Raw genomic sequence first — 26,212 nt, forward strand, 5'->3', positions numbered from 1 at the left:
ACTTTCTTTGTATAATGCTGAATTTGCCAGTGCGGGTTTGGCCATGCTGGCAATGCTTTGCCAGCGTAATATTCTAGTATAACTGTCTCAATACAGTTTCACTAACGTAGATATGGCCCAAAAAGAGTCATTTAATAGCAACATATTTTTAAGTTTTGAAGCAGATGGTATTTGCAGGACCCCATCAGATCCACCCCAGTCTTTTCAAAGCACAGACTGTTAAACTATTCATACTGATTCGTGGCAGACCTAAAAACCCCAGAGAAATGTTTAACTACTGGAAAAAAGCACGTGTTTTGCAAATGTGCGCATATCTAGGTCAGTTGGCTCAGTTACTGTCCTGGACAAAATCACGAACAAGACCATAAGTAGTGAGCATTAAAGGATAATGTGTAATAAATGCCAAGAAGTGAAGTATTATGAAAGATACATCTTGACAAGGAAATGTTTTTGTTTCTTGGTGGGATCACAACTTCGGCTGGTAAAGGTTACTGAGTTCTTGTCATAAAATTCTCATAGTCACATATAGTATTCTGATTTAAACGTGTGTGTCTCCAGAAATCAGTGGTGGCTTTAATAAATAGATTGAAACCTGCTTAGTTGAGAAGTCCAAAAGTGCAATTGTAACTGCTTCGCTGTGATCCAACAGGGATATTTCTTCTGGAATTTGCTCACAGTCCAGCTCTACTCAGTATACTTTTTCCCATTTAAGTAGTCTGTAAGAAACAAAATGATTATGACAAAAAGTCAAGTCCAACAGAGCCCATTTTTTTTTAAATGGTGTCTAAAATCAACCTGTATATTTATGATCCAGGCCTCATCTGTGTCTTGACCTGACAGCTGTGCTTGGTGTTTAATCCCTGCTAGCTGGGCTGCAGTGCACCCTTGCCCAGGTTTTGAACTCTCTGGGGGCAGAGAGCAGCTTGTTTTCTAAGTTAAGCTTGAATACACAATATTTAATATACTGAGCAATGAATCACAGCTGAGTGGGACTTCAGTTACTGTTTCCTGGCAGAAATTGGAACTTCACTGCATAGATGCTCTTTTTCTTTTTCGCCTGAAAGCTGAATGGCAAGAGCGGTGAGTAGCTGTGGCTTCCTGGGAGCAGAGCACCACTTGGTTTGACTCCAAAGTTGGTGGGAGGCAGTAATAGTAGCACCACCCCCCTGCTGAACTTGGAGCCTGACTCCCAATGGTATCTCCTCTGCTCTGTTCAGGGAAACAGCAATGAAAACTGCTGATGGTGGGCTCCTGCTGATGCCCCAGACACTGGCTCAAAGGCGTTCTTGCTTCCCAGTTCTGATCGCAGCCAGAAGGTAGCCTGGGTCTTAATTTGCACAACAGCAGCCTACCAATAAACGTGCAGAACCAAAGACTGACATTAAAACCTAACTGTGGAGTACAAAGGGTCATCTGTTGAATGGTTTTGTTTTTTTTTTTTTTTTTTAATTTCTTTTCCAGATCACCATCAGTGCTTGTTGTTATCATAATTCACAGTTGTTTTTTGCACAGGGTGTTAGTAAGCACTCAGAAGTCTTTCTCACGTGTATGCAATAAACTTTGTGGAGCAAGAGTTTCTACGCTAGTAATACGATGTTATAAAGACAGAGTTGTTCTTAGAGGTGACACCACATCCCTATCCTTATGTGCTACTTTTATCTGCTGTTTAATAAGCAGTTCCTTTGTATCATTCTGTTTTCTCAAGGAAAAGCCTCCAGGAGGGGATGACTTAGGCCACTAGTGATTAAATTATTATCTGGATAAAAACACTGTTTGATTAATGGTCATCTAATTCATTCTTAGTTGTAAAGCTAAGAATCTGTAAAAAAGATAGTTACGAAGCAATTTGTCTGTGCATGAGTTATTGGAGACTATTCTCTCTCACCATTATTTTTCTTCCAGCAGATTTTTAAAAGCATCACCAATGAAGATTCAATCCAGGGACAAGGAAGTCGGAGACTGATAAGTTTTTCATTGTCAGGTAAGTCACTGCTGATGTGAAAGGTTTAAGCCCAGAGAGTGGGAAACTGAAGTTACCAAAACTTTTCATGGTACGTGTGTATGTATGCGTATTTATGCATGGTTTTTTGCCTGTTGCTCTAGAAGTGACACTGAGACAGAGAGTTAATATCTATGATTATTGCGATACTTTCTTCCTTCAGTGAGAGTTATGTGCTGAAGTGTTTGTTCAAGTAGAGTTTTGGGGCCACATTAGGTTTTCCTGTTGCGATTAAATGAGGCACTATATATGTAGGTCAGGGAAAGCAAGATCAAAGGCATGCGCTTTACTTCCAGAGCTAAATGTGATTTGTGGTAGTCCTCTGTTTCTTGGAGAGCATGTTCCACAGTCTTGGTCTGGACCCGAGGCAGATCCATGCGCCATGGTGCACAAGCTTGTCTGTATTGCTCAACAGTGAGGCTTCCTGAGCCAGAAGACTGCTCTCACTCCTAAATTTTTTGAAGAATGTTCAGCCTCATTACTTGGCATGTCACTGCAGGTTTTAAAGGCTTCACATGGTTCCATGAAGCAGCTACAGGCCATTTGATCTGGCTTTGGTAAAAACAATCTGTAAATTGCTTCTGTAGAAAAAATCAGTTTGTCAAATGAGAGTAGTTGTGAGCAAGGTTCTCATTTTGGAGTCTTATGCTTGTTACTTGGTTTCCATGTTTTTTAGCTCGTGAAAGACAAAGAGAAAGATGCTGCACTTGACCTGGAAATTCTTTGAGGAAGTAGTACAGAGAAAAAAGAGTTACCCTAGTTCAAAACTTTTACAAGCATAGGCCTTTCTGTATAAAGTCCTACACTCGGACAAGCATCGCATTACATGATTGGTTTGGCTGTATGATTTATTTCAAGATTCCCTCTAAATTGTGTTAAAGTCAACTATGACTTCCATATCTCTCTAATATTAAGCGTCCAAGTCAGTGCTTTTCCAAATTAGGCGGCCAGTGTAGTTCTTGAGGGGTTATGTATGCTATATGGCAGGTTAGACTGACATTAGATGGGGCTCTTTTAACACATCACTTATTTTTGCATGGTTGGACACTGGGCACCCACCCAGTCACATTAATTTGATAAAACCACAGGTTTAGCTCGACAGAAATAAAGAGGTAGAGTTAATATTTTTCAATGTTCTTAATAATCTTACACAGAAAATCTTGCCCAGAATTAGTAACATTTTTTTATTCTCTCAGATTCTTTGGCCTAGTAGACCAAGAGATGTCAAGAGTAATAATTTGTGAGACTGCTAAATAACGTTGTCTCAGTGGGCCCTTTTGTAAACTAAACTATCTAATTTACAGCTTGATTCAAAGTATACAAAGACCAAACCATGTAATACACTTGGGATATCTTATTCTAGTGGTTCACAAGCAATTAATTTACATTTATATCACATCCATATTAACAGCATCATCACAGCCAGGTATTTGAAAGGCTTTGAGATCACAGTTGTTTTATCAAAAATCTCTGGTATCAAAATAGCTCAATATCAGTCTTTCTGAAATTAACAGATTAACACATCACAAGGATTTATTTATTACCTTCTTATTTAGTCAACAACAACAAAATATTGTTGTGTTTCTCAAAGTAAAATTACTGCTCTTATATATATCTGTTATGCTAGCTAACAAAATGCAAATCAAGCCAGGCCTTCAAGAGGCATCAGAAGGAACTGGGATTCCTTTCCATCTGCACTACTATCGCAGCAATAACCTCTCTGTTGTCACGAGCCCTCGCAGCTCATACTCTCCTTTTCAGTATCTATATTTGGTATACTGTCACCTTCCGCATCATTACTTAAAAGTTAGGTTTCCAAATTATGGTTGATTTAGTTGCAAAAAAAAAAAAAAAATTTAAGACCACGAGTCTGACTGGGAACCATTGCATTAGATGCTGCACCAACACAGAGCCATTGTTCCCTAAGCAGTTTATCATCTAAAGAATGCAAGAAGAGCTATGCCTTCTACTGTATCAATTTTTAAAAAATAAAAAAATATTACAATGGAAGAGAAAAATCTCGAAGTAGGCCAAATCCCTAGAAATGCTGAACAACATCAGTCCATTTTAGCTGACTTGTATTGCTTGCTCTACTGCCTAGATGCTCCAGTGAGACCCTATGTTAAAATTAACTGTGCAGAAACAGTTTCTTTCTAAAACTTGGTGACAGAGTGCTTTGTTTCTGTAGTTTTATTGAGTATTTGCTTGGACAAAATCCAACTGGTTTCACTGGAAGTTTTGCCTGAGAAAAGATTTCTGGATTGAATAAAAATGTCAAACAAAGAAAAAAGTATAAACTGATGCTTGAGGGCAAAAGGAGATCGCTAGCTTCTTGAGAACAGAAATAGCTGAGAGTTTGCATTACGTCAGTAGAAGGTTTGCTTTCTTCATTTTTGCTGCTTTGGAGACTGGAAGTTGGTCCTGTGAAAGGTGAGCTCAGATTAATAGGTTCATTAGCAACACTGATCTCAAAGAAGATAATTTCCCATGATTAAGCTTCTTAATCATTTATATGATGACTGTATTATTATAGCTTTCATTATTTAAAATACCAAGAGAAATATCATAAGCCTAATTTAGCTAGATTAAATGAAGTCTTTAAGGAAAGCTATGCAACCACTTTGCATTTACTTTCCGACATGACTTTTCTGCTGTTACCAGTGAATGTCACACTTCTGATAAGGCAGCTGAAAGTGTCAGAGCTCTCGCGTGAAGTACAGAAAGAAGAAATGTGCTAAGCCTCCCAAGATGTACCAGCCACTTCACTGAAGGTTCATGGTTTAGCAGTAGTATAACGCATTCGCTGAAAGCTCTTGAAACCATTCTGTTGGCTGGCATATTTAGAAAGTGTTATCGTGAGGTTTGCATGATATGCCTTCTAGCTATATGTTGCATCAGATAACTTTTCTCAAGCTTTAATATTTCACATATCTCATGTGTTTGCACACTCTTTATTTACAAGCGTTCTTGTGGAACAAATGACCAGAAGATCTAAGTATTTCCCAAACATTCAGGCATTTATCCTCATCACACCTTTCTGAGAAATGTTGTTAGTTATTTTCATGTGGCTTTCAGACCAGACATTCAGGTAACATCAGTTGTCAGTTTATGGAAGTCAGAGGATAAATCACAACTGAAAATAGTATTGGGTCCGCTAAGGGTCATTTTGATAATAGTAGTTGCCATTAAATGCTTGATCAGAACGCAGATATATGTCCTTTGTATAGAACAAAGACAAATGCACTTTGTCTTCCAACCATTTTTTGAAATCCTAGTGACTGACTTTGTAACAGGAGTTCTAGCAACTAAATTTTCTTTGTTTCATATTGCTCTAAACTTGCCTCTTCTTCTGCCTTCCCCAACTCAAGCTAACTTGCCCACATGTATTCTTTATAAACCTGAGTTACTAATCACTCAAACTTTTCCTACCTGTCAGAGCTTGTGCGAAGGTGAGGTGACTTTCTACTACCTCCAGTACACCTGTGCCTGCAAAGTACTGCAGTGCTCTAGACTAACAGATTTAAAGGCCTCAAAAGGCTTTGATTCTACTACTCCATTATCCTACATAACACAGGCCTCTTTGCTCCATGGTGTGGAGCTTTGTGTGAGTTTGGGTCAGACGTATCTTACAGACAGGGGTGTAGTCTGGATCTGAGGATACCAAGAGATGGTACTTTGCTCCAGTGTTGCAGTGATAAAAACTCCCCCTCACTGTGTCAAGCTGTTCACACTAGCTGTTCAGACTTTTCCTGTGTTTTCCTTCTTGATGAAGACAATTAAAAAAATAGTGTGTCTTTCAGCCATTTTTGAATAATTAATGTCTCCACTCCTTTTCATTTATTAATAGACCTATTTTCTTCCTGATACCTCTGCTGCCTCTTCCTTACACAAATAAGAATCCCTTTCATTTTCCCTTGTAGCATTTCCAGCTAGAAGAGTCTTTTCTCCTCTTTTCCACTGGCTTTAATATTTTGCCTGTGGGCCTCGTGACAGAAATGTTTTGGCTTATCTGTTCCACTTAAGTCCTTTTTTTAAAAACCTCAGATCTTTAAAGACCTCCTTGTACAACTACACCAGCCAATTCTTTCTTTCTTACATTCTTTTTTAAAAGGAAAATGGAGTCTGTCAATAGATCTGTAGATTTCTGAGAGCAGAAAGAACCACTTTAATTATCTGTTTTAACCTCTTGTGTATCACTAGTTGCAGAACCTCATTTGGTAGCTGATCAAGTCAGTAATCTATTGTACATTATGGAGTATCTTTCTCAATTCCCCTGCGTTATTTTGCTGTGTTGGATTTTAAGACTTCCTATCACTGCACATTACTGTTTGATTTCTAAAATTCCTTAATATTTGCTTCTTGAAATCTAACACCAGATGCAATACTTCTGTGAATCTGTGCTTGCTTTCCTTATGATAAATTTTGGTATCATGTACCACTACGTGAATCAAATTGGCATTTCCAAGCCAATGCAATATTGCTATGCTCTTACTGTTGAAAGATAGCTAAAGTAATTTCCATTACTTTAAAAGCACATAGCTGAGAGGCAGTACCTGTGTGCCTCCTGTTGAATCTTGAGCAAGCAGAGTTTTGTTATTCCTTGCTTTGAAGCCACCACTATCTCTTAGGTAGCTCAGCTCAGTATATGAACTGCTGCCCTCTCAGATAGGTCCTACTTGTTGTGGTCAAACTCTGCGAAGTGCACTCTACAAAAGAAATACTGATGTAGTAGCACCCTGGTAGTTACCTTACTTTATTTGTAGTCTACCCAGATACCAGTCCTGTTAAAGTACATTTGTTTAGTGTCAGAACCTGAGTTGGCAGCTCTTTGGGAATTACAAAGGAAAACTGAAGGGGAACGTTGGAGCTGTCCATTGACATCCTAATTAGCAACTCTCTTGTGATGGGTCATGAAAATGGTTTATTGTGCCTTGATACATGAACTATCAAGACCTCAGTAAGATGACAGTATTTTTACCTTCTGCCATTAATGAGCAAATCATAGAGAGAAAACATTCCATTTTGGTATTCATCAAGCTAAATCACAATCTAAATTGACTGTGGTCTTTCCAGTGACCCTTTGGTCTTTTCCATGTCCTGGTAACTTTGCAGTAGAATCACAGACCCACAGAATGGTTTGGGTTGGAAGGGGCCTTAAAGATCATCTAGTTCCAATGCCCCTGCCATGGGCAGGGACACCTTCCACTAGACCAGGTTGCTCAAAGCCTCATCCAACCTGGTCTTGAACATGTTGAGGGAGGGGGCATGCACAGCTTCTCTGGGCAACCTATCCCAGTGTCTCACTATCCTCACAGTAAAGAATTTTTTCCTAGTATCTAATCTACATCTACCCTCTTTCAGTTTAAAACTGTTACCCCTCATTAGTTATGCTTTTAGATATGTTCTGGGCAATTTTGGCCAAACTCAAGATGTCTTCATCTTCTCAGAGGGTCAGATGACGCATGAGGAATATAATTTCCTGGTTCTGAAAACACATGGCTAGTATGTTAAATAGGAAAAATGTGAAATCAGTGAGTTGATCATAGAATTGCTGGGACTTAATGATCTCTCCCACTAGTGTGAATGTAGCTACCTGCAAGTCATCTGTTGAAATCAGTTGGATGGTGCTTGGAAACATGACGGACATTAAGTACTTGTTCTTTGTTGGAAGGAATTTGCCAACTGTATTAGAATATCAATATCAGTTTTTCAAAACTAATAGCTCCTCTACTCATTGGTCTTTGACCCTTCTGCTGGTTTGTAGACTCTGTCTCCTTCAGTGAAGTAAACTACGTGCCATCAAGCAACTAGGTGGACTCAGTCTTCTTGGGACACATTTATAAACTGCCCAGAATATGCTTCTGTGTTATTTCTAGGAAAGTTCTTCTAAAGCTGTTGGCAAAAGCTTCTCATCCCTTGGGGAGAACAGCTTCTAAATTCTTTAACTTAGAACTGATAGGTAGATGACCAGACTAAAAGTAATTAATTTAGAAACCAGACTGCTCCAGACTCTGGTTCTTGCTCTGATTCTCCATCCTTTTCTGTTGTGCTTCTACAAGCATGGGTCTGGACCAGTACCTTGCTATGTCTGCAGGGAACTGAAATACTATCTTCACAATAGTTTTGCTGATCATTACCATCAGAGAATCTCCTTGCTGAGCATGACAAAATGTGACCCACAAACCCAAATCATAACTCTCCCCTGACCTTTTGAAAGCTTGGTTACTTGTATCAAGGCAAAATCAAACATGGTAAAACACAGATGTGTTTGAGCGGTGTCTGTTGGAATTGGTATCCCCACCTGGTTCCATGTCTTGCCAATAAATTACACACAAGTTTCCAGATTGCCACAAAAATAGAGTCTCCGTCACTATCCAGTCATCAGTGCCCCAAAGTTTGTGATGCTGCATGGAAAATGGATTTGTAGAATGATCCTTTACAAGGCAGACAGGGAAGACTATGGCCCACCTTAGGGACAGAGGCTACATGTATCCAAATGACCTAGAGCAAAGCTTCCTTATGCCTCATCCAGACACGCAGAGATCAGCATACATGGAAGGGAAACCCTGAAGTTGGAACAAATTCATAATTCACTTGGGGACGGCAGCAGGCAGCAGTTAGTATAAGCCATTTTTGTACAATGAAGGGAGTCTAGCTGGATTAGGATGCATGTACTTAACAATTACTGAAAGTCTGCAGCAGTGAAAGGGTCTGTGGTTGCTGTGTTTCCACCTGGATTCGTTCCTTCTATCGTCTTGCATGAGAGATGGCCTGACATTATTAAACTGATAGATATATATAACCTCTTTCATGCAGAAGTGTGATTTGTGAGTAAATGGGAAACTGACATATGGTGTATTAATAACTTTTTAAAGAAACTGGATGAAAATACACCTTTGCAAAGCATAGTTGAGTTACCTTGGTAGCATTTCCTCCTATGCCTCCAAGAAATACACTACAGTGTAAATAAATGTACAGCAGGACACATCCAAGCCTTCTGGAATTCATTGGTTTCACCAAAGATATAAATTCAGTTAACCTTAAACCATCACTTAAATATTTAATATCTTCAGAGCCTTTTCTGAAGACAATACAGGTAAGAGAGAAATACTTTCATTTGGGGAAGCAGAATAGCTGGGATTCTTCTGTTGGGGTGTTACACAGCAATGCTGAGAAAGTACCTGAGCCTTTGGTTACAACAAGTTATAGCATCGGTTCCACTTCAAATTAAATGGACTTCTTCTGGATATCTGCAGGTGCCCATGTAGCTTTATTCAGAGTTTTTGTATTTTCGATGCTCTGTTTTTCACAGTGCTGAGAATTTGTGCTGAGGTATGTAAGTATAACTGGGATATCTGTTCTTGAGAAATCTATTTCTGCTATCCATACGTGTGCTTTGGACATCAAAAATGGAAGTTTCTAATGGAGAGTTTTACAAAATTTGTTGTATTATGCAATTTAAGCAAAAAAATTACACAAAATTTCCTGTTGTGTGCTTAGCTAAATTATTTTTTCTCATCCAAATGCAAAAATTAGACTACTAACTAAGGTTAAGAGTACCTTCACCTTCATGACTGTGCTTAATTCCCATAACTGGAAAGAGGCTGGTAGGTCATCATAATACGTATGTTCTTTATGATACATAATATATAAGTATATGTAATTGAGCGCTAGTTAGTTTCTTTTCTGTCTATCAGTAGACCATTTCTTTGCACAGTGGTACCCAAAGATAGTGCGGTCCCTCTTTGAAGGAAAAAAAAATCAGAAGCGTATACAGCAATAAATATTTCAGTCTCAGAATCTTTTGAGGAAACATCAGAGAGAAAGAAAATAAGATCCCAGATGTCGGTCTTTCCTCTCATATGTTAGCAGCCTGACACTATTATACTGCTGGGCCTTGTTATTCATAGTGCTTTTGCAATCTTGGTTTCTATTTCTGGAATATATTTATAACAGTTCAACTTCCAAAGCAAAAGAGTTTGCCATGCAGGATTTCAGCAGGGCTGATAGATGAGGTACATGCTGGTTACATAGAGATTGTACATTGTGGGGGGGAGGGCGGAAATCAGTGTTACCAGTCTGAACCAGATCATTTTCTTTGTGTAATAATGTTGCTAGGACCATGGCAGTGCATACTGTCAGCAAAATACTTTCCAATAGGCTATTAGTAATGATATCCTCTATTTTTGTTAATCATTAGAGAAAGTCACAAGAATGAGATTCTTAAAATGCAGTCTGTTTCAGGACCATCTGTCCAACAGCTTTTGAATATCTGCAACGTGAATTGTGTGCTGGAATAGATGATTAAAACCGACTTGAACAAAACAGGTCCTTTTTAACTTGCACATTTTATTGTGTTGGCTATTACCATATGTTGAGGAAGCAAAATACAACTGGGTAAATCTTATCCCTGTTCTTGATATACCTGTTTTCTTGAAAAAAAATGCTGACATTGCTGTGGATTGTGTATGATTTTCAGATTCATCCAAAAAATCTGCCTGGAGGGTTTTACGTGGTCTCCCACAGCCTGCCAGAATAGTTGGGTTTTTAATCAGAAGAGAATTAAAAGGGTGCAAAAATTAATGTTTTCAAAACCTGCCTAAAATTAAAAATATGTGTTTATATTGAATGTTTAGGTATACATCTAAGCAGTTTTGGATACTATCTTGACTAATGCTTTGTATCTGTTCAATACAGCAAGACAAAGTAGCCAGAATGCAGTTTGGTGCTTATAGCCCTATGTGAAATAAAGCTTTAAACAGAGGAGGAGAATCTCCATGCAAAGAGTGGTGGAAAATAAATTTGCTACTGAACTCACTAATAAGAATAAGTGCTTATATTTTCCAAAGAAAGCTTAGAAATGCATCTGGAAAAAGAGAAGGCCAGAGGCTTTAGTCTGTAGCTATTGAGCCAAAATTGATGCTATACCTGTATGTTGGTTTGCATTTCATTGACTTCATGGGGACAAATTGTAATGGACTTTGTATCTGTCTTCAGAATATTATGAGTAAATTTTGGAGTAAGTGCCTGGGGATTTTTTTGTTTGCATGACTCATATTATGCTCCCTGGGAGTTCTGCAGCTAGAACAGAAAGCCCTGCTTAAAATGTGGACATTATATACAAGAGTTTTCCTAAGTTACTACAGGTAAAGTTAACCCATGCAGGGAAGGAAATGCTTTAAAGTGGAAAAAATGTAAAATGCCTTCATGTGTAGAAGGAAGTGGTCTAAAAGCTAAGATTCGTAGAAAGATAAAATTGATACCTAGGAGAAGTGACATATGTTGGGTACCAAATGCCATGTCTATGTGATTAAATGAAATGATCTCTTTTTCAGAGAAGTCCTGCCACTGGAGTCAGGCTGAGCAAGTGCTTAGCTCCTTAGAAAAAATCAGCAGATCACTTAAATTAAGTTGCATAAATAATGAGTTAGAAGCCAGATCACTCTGCATTATCAGGTTGTAAAATTTGCAATTTCATTATATAATCATTTGTAAATCCTAAATCACAAGATAATTATGGTTTGGCTTTACATTACCTCACAAGAAACATAGTGAATTTTTTATATTCCTGCCGTATTATTTGAATTCCCTACCTACCAGTTTCCTGTATGCTTCTCCTAACATCCCAGAGAGTTACCTGGAATGTGAAAAATGATCAGGTTATTTATCTTCTGTCAGATTTCCAGGCTTTTGGTCTGAAGAAAGGAATGTTCTTCAATCCAGATCCTTATCTGAAGATTTCCATCCAGCCTGGAAAACATAGCATCTTCCCAGCGCTTCCTCATCATGGACAGGAGAAGAGATCTAAGATCATGTGCAATACTGTTAACCCAGTCTGGCAAGGAGAGGTAAGCAGTTTGAGTGTTGAGCTGAGACTTTTCTTATAATATGGAAATGACTCTGGCAATATCCCTCTTTTTTTTTTTTTTCGTTCTTCCCCCCCACTTTCTTGGCTAAATAGTTGTTGACCTAACTGTGCTTGATGTATTTCATGAGTTCTTGTCTTAATACAAAAGGCCTAATTAGCTACGAAGATGAATGATACATTAAAATTTTCAGTATGGCTTGTACTTTGTGGATGTAATTTATGAAGTTGTTAATTATTGAAGGCAGGCATAACCCAGAATTGAAAAATAAACTTGGATAGCATGAAAGGCTGCTGTTAGATTGTCATACTGTTCGTACACAGAGAGGAGACATTATGTAAAGCAGAGCAAGTGTAGCATGCAAATAAAAAGAGTCTATGTGATTGAAAAGTGTCAGTGGCAATATAAATGAAAGGCAACATTTGGCACATTTGCCCATCACCTTGAAGAAATACTCTCTAGTCTGCTGCTTCTTGTTGGAAGGTCTTAGTAGGTATTAATGAGATCTGAGACTTCAATTGCTGCCTGCTGTTTTTAAAGTACACCCAAAATGGCAACAGACAGCAAAGAATAAGGAATATCTTTGGAATTAAAGGAGCCTGAGACAATGTGTGTGATTTACTGGTGTTCCCTGTCAGACCAATATCTCCACTATAGGAAAGAGTAAAAGTAAATAAATAAATAAACTAGATTTTTTCAAATTAAAATGCAAATTGTAAAGTAGTTTAGGGATAATTAGGTCAAACTGTATAGACATAAAAGTGTATGTGGGGGGGAGGAAGACAGCAGAAATGTCACTGAATACTCCTACCTGGAGGAGGATAGTCAAGAAACTAGGTACCACATCAGGTGATGCGACAGGTGAGCCTGCGTGGGGCAGCTTGTATGGCGGGGCAGCTTGTATGGCGGGGCAGAGGGGATGACCTTGAAACTAGTCTGAGAAAAACGTGTTCTACTAGGACTTAATTAAGGCCCTGTCATGAAGCATCCACCAAGCCGTAACTTTTCTGTGGCTCCAAGCATCAGACGTATCTGGCTGAGGGGTCCCAGGTCAAGCTGAGGAGCTGGAACTGACATGGAGAATCAGGGAGTTGGCAGAGATCTTTCAGTAAAGCACATAAGACACAGGCCTAGAGGCGGGCACACATGAAGGGGAAACTTGGTCTGTGTGCATCACAGTACGTGTGATTGTGGGAGCTGGCAGCAAGTGTGGATTCCAGGAGTTGACGCTCAAAGGAGGACACTGGATAAGAATGCGCTGCCATCGTTCCGTACCAGCCAGTTAACTGCTGAGGTGGCACACAGGCTGTCCTTATCCAAAAAGGGATGTAGCAGCTGTGCTGATGGAAGCTGAAAATAGGCTTTTTAGAAGCAGTCAATACTGGTCAGAAGTCTTCTCTTGACAAAGGCAACCTCCAGCCAATGCAATTTGTTCTCACTTGAAGGCCCTTTTGCACTGCTAGAGGATAAAATAACCAAAGAGTAAGAATGTGGCCCTGATAAAATGTCAAGGGTGTCTTCTCCTCAGGCTGTGCAGGATGGCTGAGTTTGTGGGTTGATATTTCTTTTCCAGTGGAGTTTGGCAGCGAGAAAAGTCGAAACAATGAAATGGCCTAATTATGGACATCGGAAAGCAAAAGAGCACAGCTGGCTTCCAGCTTCTCTGTTCAGCCCCCTGGTTTTCTTGATTGCATGCATGCACACTGCTTCTCCCTTTCTGTTGTTAGCCTATTAGTGGCTAAGGAGTCTTAAACAGTAGAGCTGTCATTCAACATGTTCTCCTTCTGCATTCTCTTCAGATGATATTGAGATGTTTAACTGCATGCCTTTGTGTTGCAGTTTATGCACATCAGCTGGTCTGAAGTCTTTGTTTTGGTACTAAAAACCCACATGGATTTCTATTGCACAGAAGACCCTAGGCCTGATTTTCTTCAACTTTGTCCCTTTATGAGACAAGAGGAGAAGGAAGACTGCAAACTGTTGCTGAATCATAGGCATTCTTCTGTCCACCCTTTTCACTGATGAATGTGAGGAATCACAGCCATTTGATTAAATGGATCAGTCACTAGTTGTTTTCCCAAAAAACATTTTAGGCAACATGTTATTTCAGAAGGGTGATTCTTTCCTAAGGTTCTCTGTCACTACGTGTAAATAGAAGCCAGATGTTCTTTTTTTTTTCAGTTGAATGACATGTCTAATTTGTTTTGGCTGCTAAACTTGAAAAAATCTGGAATAGGGAAAGAAAACTATAGAAATAGCTGCAGACTGGGATCTTTATATATGTCCTTGATTACTCTTGAGCAAATTCAGAAGTGAAAGAGTCAATGCAGTTTTGTAGGGCCTCCACACCAACATAAAAATCCTACAGACTGAGAGATGATTCATTTCCTTACATTAATTCATTCTGGTATGCCTCCTCATACGACCAGGTTGTTTTGTTTGCATAGTAACCACTTGCATTATAAGAACACTCTGGGAGCACCATGATACCTCAGGCAATTTTTCATCTGTGTCGTGTGTTGATGATCATCTTCGTTTCACAGACCGTTTGAATACTGTTCAGCACGAGTTATCCTGACTTAAAGCTATTCTTCCATTGCTCTGTTTTGCAGTACTTTGTACAAGAAGACATAAGGAAATGGAAATTTCTTACTAAGATAGAAGAACAGCATGTGACATTTTGACACTTGCAGTAGGGCTCTGCATGAGGTGAAAGAGCCCTCACACTGAGAATTGTTCACTGAGACAGGTTAAAGCCCAGGTGGTATCTTCTGCTGGTAGAGAGGGGTTGTTTTGTGATGTTTCTATATGTTTTCACGTTCTCACAGAAGCGTAAGATCAGATGCTGCTAAGCCAAAGTGCTGAATATTGCTGTGTGTAATAATGACAAATGATAAGTACTTTGGGGGAGATCCAGATGAGTTACTGATGATGCCTAGGCCTCTATAGGGTCAATGAGGAGAAGTAGGCAGCTGCAGAAAATAAAAACAATAAGAAGTGTCTTAAGACAGGGAACTTGTTACTGAATCAGTGTTAATGGTCCTGCTTATTTTCTTACTCCTGGCTCTACTTTCAAACTGGTACCTTCTTCAGCAACATCTGTACTGTTAAATGAAATGAGTGAGTTCCTGGAAGCCACATGCCACTGGACAGCTTGACTCTAAACTCCTAGGTTAAGCAGACATTGTGCTGGCAGTCCACACAGTTGCAAGAGCATAGTGGGTGAGTTGTCCTACCATGCTGATTTGAGGTAAAATGCAAAGGAAATCTCAGAAGGAAGTGCCCTCTTCCCAAATCTTCTGTACATCTAGTAGAATTAAGTAGGGTGAATGTATCTCTTCTAATAGTCATATTAGAAAAATAATGATACTATTCCCATATTGTTCATATTGAGACAATGTATCTGCTGTCACATTGTTTGGAAAAAAGCTCCTTTAAGAAGATTTAATTTGTCAGCAAGCAGTGAAGTGCTAGACGGTTCAGACAAGCAATAGAGATGATTTGGGATCATAAACAACAAAGCAAAGTGGTGTAAAAAGTAATTCACATACCTCCAGCTGTTTAGCAAATTCTCTCAATGGTTTTGCAGATAAAGTACTTCAGGCCTCTGGACTTTGCCTTAGACATATTTATGGCATTTCTTTCTTAACTGTGGCAGTTTGAGCTAACTGCTGCTTCCGTTTTTGTTCATTTAACTAGGGAGTGGATGGAAAGCCTCAAGGAATGGGCAGTGAGACAACTATAAAAATTGGCTGTTGCAACTGTCCAGCATATTTAAAGTACCAGGAAGTGTCATCTGTTAAATGACGCATTGAATTTCAACTCTGATAACTCCAGCTCTGGAAGAATAGATTGCCTTGAAGTGGGAGCCCAGTACTAGGATAAAAACTATGTCAACTCCCTGCAGCTTTGCTGTTTGTTTCTTTGCCTCAGCCTTTACAAATATTGTTAAATTATAGCTGAGGCACAAAATAATGTTTTGGGTGGCTGCTTTATCACTCTGAAGATTTCACTGGTGAATCAATTGACGTGTATAAGCAGAGGTGTTCAGTAGTCTGCTGCAAGAGCACTTAACAAATAGTAGTTAATATGTCAGATCTGATAGAGAATTACAGTATTTTCACGTGTGTAACTTGTACTCTCTGCACCTCAGATAACCCACAACCTTTAAAAAATATACTGCACTTGAATAAATTCTCACATAACCTGCCTCTTCAGATTACTAACACAAAATCAGAAGAAGGAAACAGTCAGGTGCTCGAACGCCAGAGGGAGGTGGTTTGGGGAGGGAGGGCTTCTGTAGTGCAGACCATCATCAGTGATAGAACCATTGCGTTTGGATGCTGCCCGCAAGAATGCCAAGATGACACAAATGCAATCTGACTGTCCGAGTGCTGATTTGTTACTGCTTTTCTTATGATGCAGATCTGTAACTCGGGCACTGATCCTGTGATGATACATGCTGGACTGGTGTATGATGGACCACCCAGCAGTACTGGGACTGAAAGACGCCTTGTCAAAGTAGCCAGATCATTGAATATGGGGTTTATGTTAGCTCTCTCTTTCTCTTGAGGCTTTATGTTGGCTGATATGATGGATGCTACCTGATGTAGCACAAACCTAGAGTGATGCAAGGCAGGGGATACTTGATCAAAGGTGAATCTTTCCAGAACAAAGTTAAACCATTAAAAATGCTTTAATATATTTGAATCAACAGTATGAATTTAAACTAAAGCAGGTTATATTTGATCTGATTTAGATCTAATATTCAGATCACTAGATGCTGACAATCCTACCATGGCCTCACAAGAACTATTGCAGGATTTCACTAGAAGTCCGAAACGAAAAAAGCAACAGGAACATCACACCAATTGAACTACTTATTGTTTAACTTGGATAACCTTTTTCTCCCTTCTACTGGCAAACACAAAAGAATCTGCTGCAGAAACTTGGAGGCCTTTACACCTAAGCGTATATCCAATATAAGTGCAGTGAAATCCAGATCCTGAATTCAGTATGAGTTTTGCCAAAGGTGTCATTGGGACTAAGTAAAGCATTGTGGGTGGTAGCTTCACTGTATAACATTTCTGCACACATGGCCAGGTAAAGTGTAAAACATAGTTTGACTACACAGAAAAGCTGTGATTTTACAGCTGCAGTTTTTTTACTATCTGGTGTTGACTGAAATGTGAAAGCCCAAGACAATCTGGGTATCTTCAGGAATGGGTTACAGCGTGAAAAAAATCATCTAGATTTTTAAAAATATGTTGTCATTCTAGAAATGCATTTTAATTGCAACTTCTGCCTCTAGAAGACTATCAGTCTTGCTCATCTTGTATATCAGTGCTCATAAGAGTCCTCAAGTATCTTCAGTCTATGCTGTGATAATACATTTGTAGACGATGTGTGAGGGATGAAGAAAAATCTGGACTCTTTAAGCAGTGTTTGCACTTGATTTATCCAGAAGTTCTTTTAAATTTCTAATGTCTTAGGGCTGAAATTTGCCATTAATAAAGTGAGAGGCATCTTGCAAAACTATTCATGATGAGTCTATTAACTAGTAACTCTGAATGTTGTGGAATACATGAAAAGATGCGAAGGACTTTTTTTATTCCTTGTTTCCGATACAGAGAGGTAGTGAATTTGAGAGAGAAATCTAGGAAGCCAATTTGCTGAACGCCCTATCCAACTTTGACAGAGTTCAGCAGAAAGGATTGAATCAGACCTCAGAACAGCAATACATATTTATGTGCACCACTTCTACTGTAGGGAAAAAACCCAACATTGTGCCATGCCAGAATAAGGTACCGCATTAGATCTGGCACCTTGCGGTCATTGCTGAATTCCAGGACTCTGTTGGAGTATGTGTAGTCATATCCCAGCCTTTGGCAGTAGTGGAGCTCTGTGCTTGACTCTGCAATATTTTATATTGTCATTGAGGAGTACTGTAGTAAGTTTAAGACACTGGAATTCCCCACGAGCTTATCCAGTTGTTGGTATGAGTAGTTTTGTATGTGACAGTAGTGATATGTAGAGGAAGTTTTTGAATGGGGAGCAGAATAATACAGATGGAGAGTGGCAAGTACATTAAGAGTGTAATTGTTTCACTGGAGTGTTTGAAATGAAAAACCCACTAATGAAATATTCAGCCAAAAGACTAAATCTGTCTGCACCCATCAAATGTAATTTACAGCCTTTTAAGATTTACTTCTGCTTTTATTGTCCCTGTGGCGTGATGGATATCGCAAATAAATTTTCTTTTTAATTGTATTTCTTATTCAACTCCAAATCAAGAGCCTAATTCTTCCTGTCACCAATGTATGAATTTACCTACCTTTCACCAGTTCTTATACTGACTGTTTTTAAAGAACTTGACTTGCACTTAACTTCTGTAATTGGTGCTAATGGATATATTCTATTCATTTCAACAACTTCCTTAATAGTGTTATTGAGAGCTGATCACTGTGATATATCCATATTCAGGAATGCAAATAATACTGGTAAAAATAAAACATGGGAATTAATCATCATTAGTTGGCTTTCTATGAACACTATTCTTAAGCTCTGAAAATGGTTCTGTTATCTTATAAATGGATACAGATATATTCTGCCAGGTCAGCATTAGCATGTGCCTTCATTCTTTACCATGTATGTCATGCATTAAACCACTGCAAGATCTGTTCACATTAAGAAATTTAATCATCTGTGTATGTAAACCCACTGTTGGATCTGGAAACAAATAGGCACTAAAAAGCAGATCACTGTCTGAAACTCCTTCAATGGTGTTCACTACAGTGTTTTCACATCTTCCTTGAAGATGGCAGCTATAATGTAAAATCAGATTTATATTTAGCTCATTGAGGTGGTGTGAGTATGACTCTGTCAGTTGATCCTACATAGCTTTGATTCTGATTTGTGTCTCTGTGAGAGTGAATCTGCAGGAGGGAGCTGTGTAAAATCTGTGTAAATGAGAGGAGATTCCTAATGACTTACCACTGATCAGAGCCAAAACTGATGATACCCTGCTTAGCCCAAGAAGACATAATATGTTGATGTGGTTCTCTCCATCATGTCACTTTTGCTCTTCCCTCTTCCTCCCTTCTCTGTATGTCTATGGAAATAATTAATTATGGCTTGCTGGTTTTTGGTGCCTGAGAAAATATCAACTAAAGCTTTTCTTTTGGCTGGGGAATTTTAAGGCTGTGCCTGGTACAGATTCTCTAGTGTCTAATATGATGTGCTGTAATGCTGCAGCTTTTCTCTTAGTGAGGAATTAATAGGGTGTCCCTCTCCTATCCTACTGCCTCTTTTCATTAAACATGTAGGAACAAAGCAATCATTGGATCTCCTGCTGCTCAACAAGTGGAACATGCATTGGCAAATGGCTAAAGAAGTGGGGAAAGTAGGGACACGCAATTGCTTTGCTTCTAGAGAAGGTCTGTTTCCTCCTAGCCATTGTAATTCCAGAGGAATGCAAGAACATTCTAAAAAGGAAATAATTGAAGAAGGCACTGAGAAAATAATAAAAATACTAACTTGTTCTATAGATCATGGTTCTTAACGATTCAATGGGTCTATCTACAATAGTATTTTCATTCCGTTCAAGAGAGCAGTTTCAAAACAAATCTCCTGATCTCCCCCCTAAAGACAGCACTTGGCAGTCTTAAACTGCATGAACAAAATTACTCTCAGCAGAAAGTAAGCCAAGAGTTGTGCTTCAGGAGTGCACCTAACACTTTTCAGATGATAATGGGAGTTCAATCCAGGGCACCAGCCTGGAGTTACTTCATGGTAAAACTGTTGCAACATGTCTGCATGTGGTCATCAGGTGCACAGCACCAGCTACTTTGCTCTCCAGGTCCACTCCTATTGTACCACACGTCTTCCTAATGCAGACATAGTCAATGTATTCCAGGGATCAGGAAACATCAGTCTCCACAAGGCATCCTTACCACTGCTCAAGACATACGCTATTTTTCCCCAGTATGCCAGGGATCTTCAATCATTCCTTGTGTTCAGACTTTCTGCGCATAGCTTCCTTTTAGGAATACACCTGACAGATAACCATTTCTTGTAACAGTCCTAATACATTTCTAGAGGAAAATAAAAAGGTCTTCTCCTCCTCTGGGACTCAGCACTCAGAGCTTTCCTGCACTCTCTTCCAAAGCCCCTAACTCTGGGGGTTTTCCAGTCTGGGATTCTTCCAGACCAGACACAGGGGGAGCTGGATGACCACCTCAACCTTCCAGTGGTGCTCCTCTCTGTGATCTCCACTCATCTAACATCTAACCTATAAACATGGAACCTTCTCACCCCTAGCTGGTAAGGATCAGACAAGGGGACAGCTGATACACTACATCAACAAGATAGGGTCTGAGACCATTTCTAGGGCCTGTGAGAAACAGGTTGTTCCTAATGGTAATTTCTTGGCAGTTTTATTGAGGCAATCTGCCATACCCTCTGTGGAGTGTGCTGTGTCATGCATCATCTCAAGTTCTAAGAGTCATTTTGTACAAAGTAGTAGTTGATGTGATATGCAGGGTAATGCACTGTGACTAATGCAACATTATAGGTAATTACTGGTTTGGGCTAATCAGAGAATAGAGATTTAACTTCTTGTTTGTTATCCATTTGTCCACTGACTGTTGTAGATCAACTATAAATTTGGGGTCCAGTCGATACCTTGTAAGAGTTTTTTTCCCCACATTTTATATAATGCGTTTTACTTGAATTTTGGTTAGGGATCAAGTAAAACATCAAGTTCCAGCCATCACTTAAAACTTTTGTTGATTGTTCTTCCCAGGTGTCCCGTTTTCTGCTGTTACCCAAATAAATACATAATCAGTCATTAGACAAAGTCTTTTCCTTTGGTGGGGCTTTAGCCTTGAAACTATAGCTGTTTTGATAGATGAGTTTGCATCTGTGTTGAAATCCATTACTTCCTTTGAGAGTTTTTGTATTAAAGTACAAAGAAAGCCTCAGACAAAGTCACAAACCACATCTGTGCAGCCATTGTCAAGTTTGGTGGACCTCTGGACAGCTGGAGCCTAAACCTTTTGAAAAAGTTAAGTCAGGACATCAGAATTTAAAAACTGCTAAAAATTATGTTTCCACTTTGTTCTTTGACTGTGAAAAAAGCCCACTTACGTAAACTTCAGTACACCCTTCTACGGTTAGTCTTAGTGTAAACTTTAGTTTAGTGTCTGTGGATTCCAGCAGGTTCCATGAAGTTCTTGACCAGTCTTGCGGAGTTTGCACTAATGGTTGTGATTCAAGGAACTTAAATTTTTGTGGAAAAAACCCCAACCAATGAACAAGCCCGCGAAATGAGCTGTGGCCCCAACAAAAATATACAGCTCAAAGACTGCCGTCTTAGGTTATAAAAGAAAATGCATGGTAGCCAATGCCAGCTGCAAAACATACAAGAATCTGGCTTCAAGGAGTGACTGTCAGAAAAATCAGAAGTCTTTTTAAAATAATATATTTGGGCTTATTGTACTAAAGTTTTTTTATTCTTGTTTTTCTCTGCAACCATGATGTTATACTTCTTTTTAATGTGAAAGCTTAATTTCTGAGTTAATTCTGTAATACTAAGAGTTGCGATAACAAGAAAAGTTCCAAATAACAGAACAGTTGCAGTAAAAATTGTGATGAAAAAGATTCCCCCCCCCCCCCCCCCCCCCGACTTAGATATGAAGCTTACGCTGTCAAATATTATTCAAGGAAAGGTTGTAATTTATTACAGCAGTAATATAATACAAATGTGTTATGTTAGTTATATTGGAGAATACCATGAAATGCAGGGTCCTTTCTCTTCCTGATAGAGAGGATAGTAAAGACCAAGGCTTGAACAGTGTAAATGCAGCCAATGTTTTGTGGCTAAGGTGCAGGGGCTGGCACTCGTCAGAAAAGGTGAAGGAAGAGAGAGAAATTAGGATTTGATGGTAATTTGCTTCTGCATCCAAAGAAGACAGTCTCATCTTTAAAAATCACAAGAACCTGCATGTTTTCAAAAGTGGTTGGTGACTTTTGAAAATGAGTTTATAAGTATTTGAGTTCTCAAACCTAGGTGGTTTTTTAGCTGGGATCCGTTTTTCAAAGGGCCAGTGTGTTCTGAAAACAAGGATTCCTTCGGTCTTTTCAGTGTGGATGGCCTGAGGCAAACACAGTTGGGGATTGCCTTAGAAAAATCTTGTCCATTAAGGATTAAACTAGATGAGAGCAACAGCAGGAGCAGTACTTACATAATGAAAAACCAAATTATGTAAAATTAGCACTATTTTACAAGCTGTCTCCAAACCTATTTCACTGAGTTCGTTTTTGATCTCAAACTGCAGTTGTTTCCAAATGGCAAGATCTTTGAGCTTTGTCACAGGACACTTCTGGACTTAAAGGCTTAATTGTCTTCCAATATGGCGCTTTTTTTTATGCATCAGAACATTCTCCTAGAAGAAGCATTTGGGAACTGTGATCATGGACCAGGGGCTTGGTCCCAGGGCAGTCTCGTGTATCCCCAAGTGCAACGTAGTGGGCAGGTGATGGAATCAGAACACAATTTGATTTTACAAATTGTATGGAATACCCCAGTGTTTGTACATCTGAGAGGCGCAGCTGTTCAAGGAAAAAAGGACATTTCCTTTGGTTGATTCCAGCACACCTTGCTCCATGCATCCATGCTCTCTGCTCAGGCGCTGATAATTACTCTGGAAAATATAAATGTGTTTCTTGTGCAAGAAAGAAACTGTCAGGCTTGGTTTCATCTGGACCATATCGTACGGAAACAAATGTCCATGCAGATTCTGATTTGCTTCAGAGTTGTACCACAAGACAAAATATTAATAACATAGGAAGGTGCCATCATTAATCTACGTTTTACTTTCCACTTATGAACAGTTCAGTCTTTACCTCTGTGTGTGCATGCTCTACCCCATAGAGACTTTTTTACAATATAGGTGTCAACAGCATAATAATGGAGAAGTCATTAAATGGCAAATTGCGGTACATTACAATAACCTCATTCAGTTAAAAGTTAATTCCCTTCTTCTGGTTTCCTTGTAAGTGTCATGAAGTGGCAGTTACCCAAGGTTTTTAGCAGGTGAAACACAAATGGTAATACAACTTATTTTTATGAGGCAACTTTCAATATACATGGGGAATTAATGCTCTCCCTTTTAGGTCTATCTTCTTTGGTAACCTGTTGCACAGATGCAGAAGAAAATGAGAAGAAAGTAACACTTTAGCTGTTATTTGAATTTTATTTCTCCGATTATTTGCATTTTTGCAGGGTCTGATTAACAGAATATCCCACTCACATTGGTTTCACTTGAAGCTGTTTGAACTAAGCATTTCTGAAAATTAGATCATGATTCAGTAGAGCAAGCAATTTATGGCTTAACTCCAGGCCTCGATAACCCAGAGCATGATTCTGTTGTGAAGATTGGTTTTGGCAGCAGGAAAGCTGGGAAATCCTTTCATCCATCTCAATATTCACTTACTACAGAAGTTGTCTTCCAGTTCAATACTGACCTTGCAGTTAGGTGAACAGCAGTCTTACAGTTTTCCTGCTATTGCACACCACAGCAGAGATGTGCTTTTTTTGATTGATAATATTCTAGTGGTAGCAGATCTGTTCGGAAAAATGATTCAGTGACCTGTGTCACCAGCTCCAAGTCTGTCCTGAATTTAGGCAGTCTAGCAGCAAGCAAGGACAAGTTATCTAATATATTTGCTTTTCATTATTATTCCTAGATTCCTATTATTCCTAAATAGAGCTTTGCTTTCCCTGTGGGGAGATCCTGATGTCTCCAGGTGCCCTAATGCTCCCATGCTTGGAAGCTATACATGCGGACTTCCTTGCTCCTGCAACCTAAAATATCATCCTCCTTGTTCCTACCCCAGCACGCACACAGTCTCCAAAAGCTTATTGAAACATTACTTACAAATAAAAATAGATGTTTTTAAAACCAGGCCGGCTGAGGCGGTGGTCACATATTTCAAAGTACTTGGTGACAACAAGTTTTAGATGGTGCCGTTCCTGTCTTCCCCAGTATCATTTGTTCTGGTAGCCTATGCCATGGCTTACCTTCTGGTTTAGCTCTCTGTGGGATCGTGCTGTGAAACAGGTTAAGAAATTGGTCCAAATAAATAGTCTGTTCAGACTTTTTCCTTTTTAAGGTGGGGCAGGGATAAGCAAGAGATGGAGAGACTTCAAGGCATATCTGAAAACTCTGATTATGTATTCTTCACCTCACTAGATCCTTACTTAATAGCTGAGGTGTGCCTCACAGCTGGAGTACCACAAATAGTCAAATGCAAAGAGGACTAATTTCACTTGGAGGGAAATGCTGACTAAACATCTTTCCAGGCTGCCAGTTCAGTTGTACTTATATGCAGCAAAGTGAAGTTTTTAGGACTTGTGTGGGGGAAAGAAGAGGGAAAAACCATAAGCTGTGCAATTACATTTAGATCAATTATCATTGCTAGGGCAGAGTTCATTAGATTTCTGCAGGTGTGTTGTCCTTTCCATCAACAAGCCTTGTTTAGAGTGTTTGGATGCTACTATGACATGAATAAATTAAATTTCTGCATTCCCTAAGCCTGATTCTGCAGCATTACACAGTACCTGTAGGGTGCTTTCACGTGCCTGCTTTGAGGCCAAGCTCTTTTTATTTTGCAGGCCCATGCCTTGGAGTCCAAGGACTGTTTCTATCCTGTGAAAAAGCCAGACTCTTGCAGAGGTCGATAAGCCACTAGCAGCTGTGTGTTGTTGTGGCCTGGCCACAAGCTTCATGTTCTGTGCTCTTCCTGTGTTGCAGCAGTTCAGCTTTGTCTCCCTGCCCACGGATGTCCTGGAAATAGAAGTTAAAGACAAATTTGCAAAGAGCCGACCAATCATCAAGCGTTTCCTGGGAAAACTCTCTATGCCGGTTCAACGCCTCTTGGAAAGACATGCCATAGGGTAAATTTGCTGCTTATGCTATTTTCCATTGTTTAACAAGTGTGTTGCTGTTTCAAAGTCCCTGGTGATACATCATTATAGTTGATATAATGATGTTGGGGGGGGGTTATTAAACTGACAGTTATCTGATGAATGATGTTGGTCTTAATTAGAATCTATAGGACTACAGGCCCGACAAAGAGTTCCCTCTATAACCCTATCCATTGTATTTTGAAAAGTGAGAGCTGGCATTTAGCAAAAAAAATTATTTTGTGTGTCTATCATGGCTGTGAATCTGGAGAGTGCAATATTTTCAATTTGGATATTATTTTAATGTTATCAGCAGGCTGTTTTCATGTTTCAGGGAATTACCTATGGGCTAAAATCATGCCAGATCTGTTCCTCCTCCCTTTAATTCCTGGACAGTGGAAATAGTATAAAAAAAATCATGTGGCATGTTGTAACTAAATCTTTCTGACCCTACCCTGCTGCGAAGGAATAACCTGTTCACTTGAGCTCACCAACCCTGTCCTGCTTGCCCTTTGCTTGAAAGTTCTGGGAAGGTGTATGCTGCCAAAGTAACACAAACGAATTTTAGGAAGATGGATAGTATGCAGACAAAGTTAAAAAGTTGGCTCTCAACTTTAAGGTTCAGACCTTGAGGAGCAGGGAGAGAAAGAGTCATCTGCTGAGGAGAGCATAGGCAATGTGGTTCCCAAGAAGGCATTTTTGCAAATTGGATCTCAATTCAGCAGAACAGCAGGAAGCTGAGCTTGTTGGAAGTGTTTTTGAACAGCTGGTTCAGAAACTGGCTGTGATATTGACAGCTGAATCTACCAGAAGGGACTAAGCTACCTCCCTGTTTCTCAAGTAGGGAAGATAGAGTAGCTTTTTAGAAACCAGATGGAAAAGAACAGCTTGGGCAAGGTGGAGCCCTGTAACTGATATCACTGGCTTCCCTCTGTATGAGACGATTTCTCATCATCTTCTGATTATATCTTCCTATTTTACTTCCTTATTGTAAACACTGTCTATCTAAGGATATACTTTGCCAAGAGCAGTGCCTCCAACCTGCACCTAGATCTGGCTTAGTTTTAATACCATAGTGGCTTTTAAATCTCAGGTAAGCTTAATAAGAAGTATACACGCAAGTTCAGAAAGACCATACAGAAATCTTGAGATTATCTCATTTATATGAGTTTCTGATGCATGTGAAACTATCCTAGCAAATATATTGTGCCCAACTGGAAGTGGACTATGTTTCTTCAAAAGATGTATAAATATAACTATTTAGTGAACCCTTTACATTCAAAAAATGCTTTGCAAACATTGATTCAGCCTCATTTTGGGCAGCTGGGAAGTTAATCTCTTCTGTAGTTTCATTCTGTTCTGAGGGGTGGATGAAGTGTG

At 39.3% G+C, this 26,212-nt stretch overlaps 1 protein-coding gene across 1 annotated transcript in view; it reads left to right on the top strand.

Moving 5' to 3' along the window:
* Positions 1–26,212, top strand: part of HECW1 (HECT, C2 and WW domain containing E3 ubiquitin protein ligase 1) — a 181,146-nt gene that overhangs the window by 77,797 nt on the left and 77,137 nt on the right. Inside the window, exons 4-6 of the mRNA XM_075728241.1 lie at positions 1,906–1,981; positions 11,678–11,847; positions 24,681–24,823. Coding sequence (XP_075584356.1) covers positions 1,906–1,981; positions 11,678–11,847; positions 24,681–24,823 — 389 coding nt within the window. The remainder of the gene's footprint in view (positions 1–1,905; positions 1,982–11,677; positions 11,848–24,680; positions 24,824–26,212) is intronic.

Source organism: Pelecanus crispus, chromosome 2 (genome assembly GCF_030463565.1).
Source record: "Pelecanus crispus isolate bPelCri1 chromosome 2, bPelCri1.pri, whole genome shotgun sequence".
NCBI classification, from domain to species: Eukaryota; Metazoa; Chordata; class Aves; order Pelecaniformes; family Pelecanidae; genus Pelecanus; species Pelecanus crispus.